General features: G+C 51.1%; 1 protein-coding gene across 1 annotated transcript; it reads left to right on the top strand.

The window, feature by feature from the left end:
- Positions 1-266: 266 nt before the first annotated feature.
- Positions 267-5,293, top strand: LOC121551705 (structural maintenance of chromosomes protein 2). Its single transcript, XM_045211080.1, has 5 exons — positions 267-300; positions 2,896-3,012; positions 3,948-4,108; positions 4,499-4,646; positions 4,788-5,293. Exons 1-5 carry the CDS (start codon positions 271-273, stop codon positions 4,971-4,973), a joined length of 642 nt encoding a protein of 213 aa, XP_045067015.1. The 5' UTR covers positions 267-270; the 3' UTR covers positions 4,974-5,293.
- The last annotated feature ends 399 nt before the right edge of the window (positions 5,294-5,692 follow it).

The raw sequence follows: 5,692 nt of genomic DNA, 5'->3' as shown, positions 1-5,692 counted from the left end.
CTGAGTCAAGCTGAGGAGAGGGTGAGTAGAGGGAGGGAGGGAGGGAGAGAGGGTGGAGGAGAGATCTGTCAACAAGAGAGCCATGAACATGCTGAGTCAAGCTGAGGAGAGGGTGAGTAGAGGGAGGGAGGGAGGGAGGGAGGGAGAGGGTGGAGGAGAGATCTGTCAACAAGAGAGCCATGAACATGTTGAGTCAAGCTGAGGAGAGGGTGAGTAGAGGGAGGGAGGGAGGGAGAGAGGGTGGAGGAGAGATCTGTCAACAAGAGAGCCATGAACATGCTGAGTCAAGCTGAGGAGAGGGTGAGTAGAGGGAGGGAGGGAGGGAGGGAGGGAGAGGGTGGAGGAGAGATCTGTCAACAAGAGAGCCATGAACATGCTGAGTCAAGCTGAGGAGAGGGTGAGTAGAGGGAGGGAGGGAGGGAGAGGGTGGAGGAGAGATCTGTCAACAAGAGAGCCATGAACATGCTGAGTCAAGCTGAGGAGAGGGTGAGTAGAGGGAGGGAGGGAGGGAGAGAGGGTGGAGGAGAGATCTGTCAACAAGAGAGCCATGAACATGCTGAGTCAAGCTGAGGAGAGGGTGAGTAGAGGGAGGGAGGGAGGGAGGGAGAGGGTGGAGGAGAGATCTGTCAACAAGAGAGCCATGAACATGTTGAGTCAAGCTGAGGAGAGGGTGAGTAGAGGGAGGGAGGGAGGGAGAGAGGGTGGAGGAGAGATCTGTCAACAAGAGAGCCATGAACATGCTGAGTCAAGCTGAGGAGAGGGTGAGTAGAGGGAGGGAGGGAGGGAGGGAGGGAGAGGGTGGAGGAGAGATCTGTCAACAAGAGAGCCATGAACATGCTGAGTCAAGCTGAGGAGAGGGTGAGTAGAGGGAGGGAGGGAGGGAGGGAGAGGGTGGAGGAGAGATCTGTCAACAAGAGAGCCATGAACATGCTGAGTCAAGCTGAGGAGAGGGTGAGTAGAGGGAGGGAGGGAGGGAGAGGGTGAGTAGAGGGAGGGAGGGAGGGAGAGAGGGTGGAGGAGAGATCTGTCAACAAGAGAGCCATGAACATGCTGAGTCAAGCTGAGGAGAGGGTGAGTAGAGGGAGGGAGAGAGAGAGAGGGAGGGAAGAGAGATCTGTCAACAAGAGAGCCATGAACATGCTGAGTCAAGCTGAGGAGAGGGTGAGTAGAGGGAGGGAGAGAGAGAGAGGGAGGGAGGAGAGATCTGTCAACAAGAGAGCCATGAACATGCTGAGTCAAGCTGAGGAGAGGGTGAGTAGAGGGAGGGAGGGAGGGAGAGAGGGTGGAGGAGAGATCTGTCAACAAGAGAGCCATGAACATGTTGAGTCAAGCTGAGGAGAGGGTGAGTAGAGGGAGGGAGGGAGGGAGAGAGGGTGGAGGAGAGATCTGTCAACAAGAGAGCCATGAACATGCTGAGTCAAGCTGAGGAGAGGGTGAGTAGAGGGAGGGAGGGAGAGGGTGAGTAGAGGGAGGGAGGGAGGGAGAGAGGGTGGAGGAGAGATCTGTCAACAAGAGAGCCATGAACATGCTGAGTCAAGCTGAGGAGAGGGTGAGTAGAGGGAGGGAGAGAGAGAGAGGGAGGGAGGAGAGATCTGTCAACAAGAGAGCCATGAACATGCTGAGTCAAGCTGAGGAGAGGGTGAGTAGAGGGAGGGAGGAGAGATCTGTCAACAAGAGAGCCATGAACATGCTGAGTCAAGCTGAGGAGAGGGTGAGTAGAGGGAGGGAGGGAGGGAGAGAGGGTGGAGGAGAGATCTGTCAACAAGAGAGCCATGAACATGTTGAGTCAAGCTGAGGAGAGGGTGAGTAGAGGGAGGGAGGGAGGGAGAGAGGGTGGAGGAGAGATCTGTCAACAAGAGAGCCATGAACATGCTGAGTCAAGCTGAGGAGAGGGTGAGTAGAGGGAGGGAGAGAGAGAGAGAGAGAGGGTGGAGGAGAGATCTGTCAACAAGAGAGCCATGAACATGCTGAGTCAAGCTGAGGAGAGGGTGAGTAGAGGGAGGGAGAGAGAGAGAGGGAGGGAGGGAGGGAGGGAGAGAGAGAGAGAGAGAGGGTGGGTGGAGGAGAGATCTGTCAACAAGAGAGCCATGAACATGTTGAGTCAAGCTGAGGAGAGGGTGAGTAGAGGGAGGGAGGGAGGGAGAGAGGGTGGAGGAGAGATCTGTCAACAAGAGAGCCATGAACATGCTGAGTCAAGCTGAGGAGAGGGTGAGTAGAGGGAGGGAGGGAGGGAGAGAGGGTGGAGGAGAGATCTGTCAACAAGAGAGCCATGAACATGCTGAGTCAAGCTGAGGAGAGGGTGAGTAGAGGGAGGGAGGGAGAGAGAGAGAGAGAGAGGGTGGAGGAGAGATCTGTCAACAAGAGAGCCATGAACATGCTGAGTCAAGCTGAGGAGAGGGTGAGTAGAGGGAGGGAGAGAGAGAGAGGGAGGGAGGGAGGGAGAGAGGGAGGGAGAGAGAGAGAGAGGGTGGGTGGAGGAGAGATCTGTCAACAAGAGAGCCATGAACATGTTGAGTCAAGCTGAGGAGAGGGTGAGTAGAGGGAGGGAGAGAGAGAGAGAGAGAGGGAGGGAGAGAGAGAGAGAGAGAGAGGGAGGGAGGGAGGGAGGGAGAGAGAGAGAGAGAGAGAGAGAGGGTGGGTGGAGGAGAGATCTGTCAACAAGAGAGCCATGAACATGTTGAGTCAAGCTGAGGAGAGGGTGAGTGTGTGTGTGTGTGTGTGTGTGTTACCTTTTGGATCAAATCTATTTTGACCCCTCCTTCCCCTCTTGGGCTCTTCTTGAGGTTCTGTCAGATTTCAATAGGTAATGGTAGCACCCTTTTTATATGATTGGAGGAGAGTTGAGAACGTGACCCGTGACCCTATTTTGACCTAACTCCCCCTTCCATCCATCAGTATAATGACCTGATGAAGAAGAAGAGGATCGTGGAGAATGACAAGTCGAAGATCCTCCAGACCATCGAGGAGCTGGACCAGAAGAAGAAGGAGGCCCTCAACATCGCCTGGCAGAAGGTCTGTCTCTGTCTGTCTGGCAGAAGGTCTGTCTCTGTCTGTCTGGCAGAAGGTCTGTCTCTGTCTGTCTGGCAGAAGGTCTGTCTGTCTGTAATGTGTGTGATTGAAAAATGTCTAACGATACAGGACCATTTGATGTGAAATCAGTAAAAAGTTGTGGTAAAAATGCTGTCTTTCTGCTTTTATCACAAGACTGCGTTAGCCCTCTGAGCCAAAGCCTAGACATGATTTCATCACAAGACTGTGTTAGCCCTCTGAGCCAAAGCCTAGACATTATTTCTAGGAGCTAACAGGAGCTAAGTCTTCAGGTCTCTGGCAAAGTGACTCATCAAACCACCTCATTACACTCCTCTCCCTTTCTCTCTCTCTCCTCTCCCCCTCTCCTCTATTTTTCTCTCTCCTCTCCCTCTCTCTCCTCTATTTATCTCTCTCTCCTCTATTTATCTCTCTCTCCCTTTCTCTGTCTCCTCTCCCTTTCTCTGTCTCCTCTCCCCTTCTCTCTCTCCTCTCCCTTTCTCTGTCTCCTCTCCCTTTCTCTGTCTCCTCTCCCTTTCTCTGTCTCCTCTCCCTTTCTCTCTCTCCTCTCCTCTCCCCTCTATGTATCTCTCTCTCCTCTCCCTCTCTCTCCTCTATTTATCTCTCTCTCCTCTATTTATCTCTCTCTCCCTTTCTCTCTCCTCTCCCTTTCTCTCTCCTCTCCCTTTCTGTCTCCTCTCCCTTTCTCTGTCTCCTCTCCCCTTCTCTCTCTCCTCTCCCTTTCTCTGTCTCCTCTCCCTTTCTCTGTCTCCTCTCCCTTTCTCTGTCTCCTCTCCCTTTCTCTGTCTCCTCTCCCTTTCTCTGTCTCCTCTCCCTTTCTCTCTCTCCTCTCCTCCTCCCCCTCTATTTATCTCTGTCTCCTCTCCCCTCTCCTCTCTCCTCTATTTATCTGTCTCCAGGTGAATAAAGACTTTGGTAGTATCTTCTCCACCCTGCTGCCGGGGGCTGATGCCCGCCTGGCCCCCCCTGAAGGCTGTGGGGCCCTTGAGGGCCTGGAGTTCAAGGTGGCTCTGGGAAACACATGGAAGGAGAACCTCACTGAACTCAGCGGAGGACAGCGGTACGGGGAGCTGGATTTAATCATTCACTTATTGGTTATTGATTATGTATTGACACCCGCATTAGTATTGTGTGTGTGTGAGAGATTTGTGCTACTAATTGCCAGTTTACTAACCTCTACAAACTCAAAGGCTGTGTTTACCCAGATCAGCTATGAAAAATATCTGATATGATTGGCCAAAAGACCAATTAGTCGGAAGAATATCAGAACAGGGCTGCCTGTGTAAACGCAGCCAAAAGGTGTCCAAGGTCAGATGATTGATCAGACGGCTCTATTGATTGGCTAGTGATCATTAACACCAGCTTTGATTGATTCTGTTGAAGTGGACTCAGTAGATGAACAGAAGGATCCTCAGTGGCCGAACGCATTCACTGGGTGTGTATGTTGCAGGTCTCTGGTAGCCCTGTCTCTGATCCTGGCCATGCTGCTGTTTAAACCAGCTCCTATCTACATATTGGATGAGGTGGATGCTGCCCTGGACCTCTCCCACACGCAGAATATAGGACAGATGCTGAGAACACACTTCACACACTCCCAGGTAACACACACACCTGTCCTACACACACACCTGTCCCACACACACCTGTCATATAAAGTATCCTAATAGAACCCACTTTATAATGGCTACATTTCATAAATGTCTTTGTCTCACCTAAAGCCGTTTCCCCTCACTCTGCAGTTTGTGGTGGTGTCTCTGAAGGATGGCATGTTCACCAACGCCAACGTTCTGTTCAAGACCAAGTTCGTAGACGGGGTGTCCGCCGTGTCCCGTACCACCCAGGCCCAACCAGACCAGAACCAGACCCACAAGGGACAGCGACAAGGCCCGTCTCAAAGGCCGCAGGCACGAAAAACTCACCGCTAACGTCTGTAGCTAGCGAGGGGCTTACTGATGCTAGAGGTTTCTACGTGTCTGTTTGGGTTCATCACCAAAGCGTTTCTATGGTTATTTTGCTGTCCATTCCACTAGCCAGGGAGCTAGCCTTTTGGCTTAACATAATGAAACCTAAATATATGGCAATTTATACTTTTGTCTGTGTGTCTGAAATCTACTGTTCCGCACCAAATGTGAGTATTTTAATGTCTGTTACTTTCTCCACTGTCTTGGGGGGGACATGTTTCTACAGCGGAATTTGTAATCCAGTAAATGTGTTTCTGTTTAAAATAAAGCTTCTTTCACATAAAGACCATCTTGTCAGTTTGAACTTTTTATTAGTAGTTTAAAACCAAATAATGACTCCTCAAAGCTCCAGGTAATTTTTTATTTCATTTAGGGGACAAATTCACAAGAATTACACACCTCCCTCTCACACCACTGTCCATTGTTGGGTTATCAACGTTTCTGAAAAAATATTTTTTACACCCTTTTTGTTTTAAACATGCAAACTGGGGGGAGGGAGAGAAGTGAAACACCAGATCAGACAGAAACATCCCTTAAATCACTGGTCACCAACTCCAGTCCTGAAGAGCTCTTGCTCCATCCCAGCACTAACGTTAACTATCAAGACCCGTGCTTGACTTGGGCAGGAGCTCAAATGTCCTACTGCTGTTCCTCTTTATAGAATATGAACTCCTGTACCTAAA

Source organism: Coregonus clupeaformis, chromosome 35 (genome assembly GCF_020615455.1).
Source record: "Coregonus clupeaformis isolate EN_2021a chromosome 35, ASM2061545v1, whole genome shotgun sequence".
NCBI lineage: Eukaryota > Metazoa > Chordata > Actinopteri > Salmoniformes > Salmonidae > Coregonus > Coregonus clupeaformis.
Note: the sequence above shows the minus strand (reverse complement) of the source record. Positions and strands in the feature narration are given on the sequence as shown.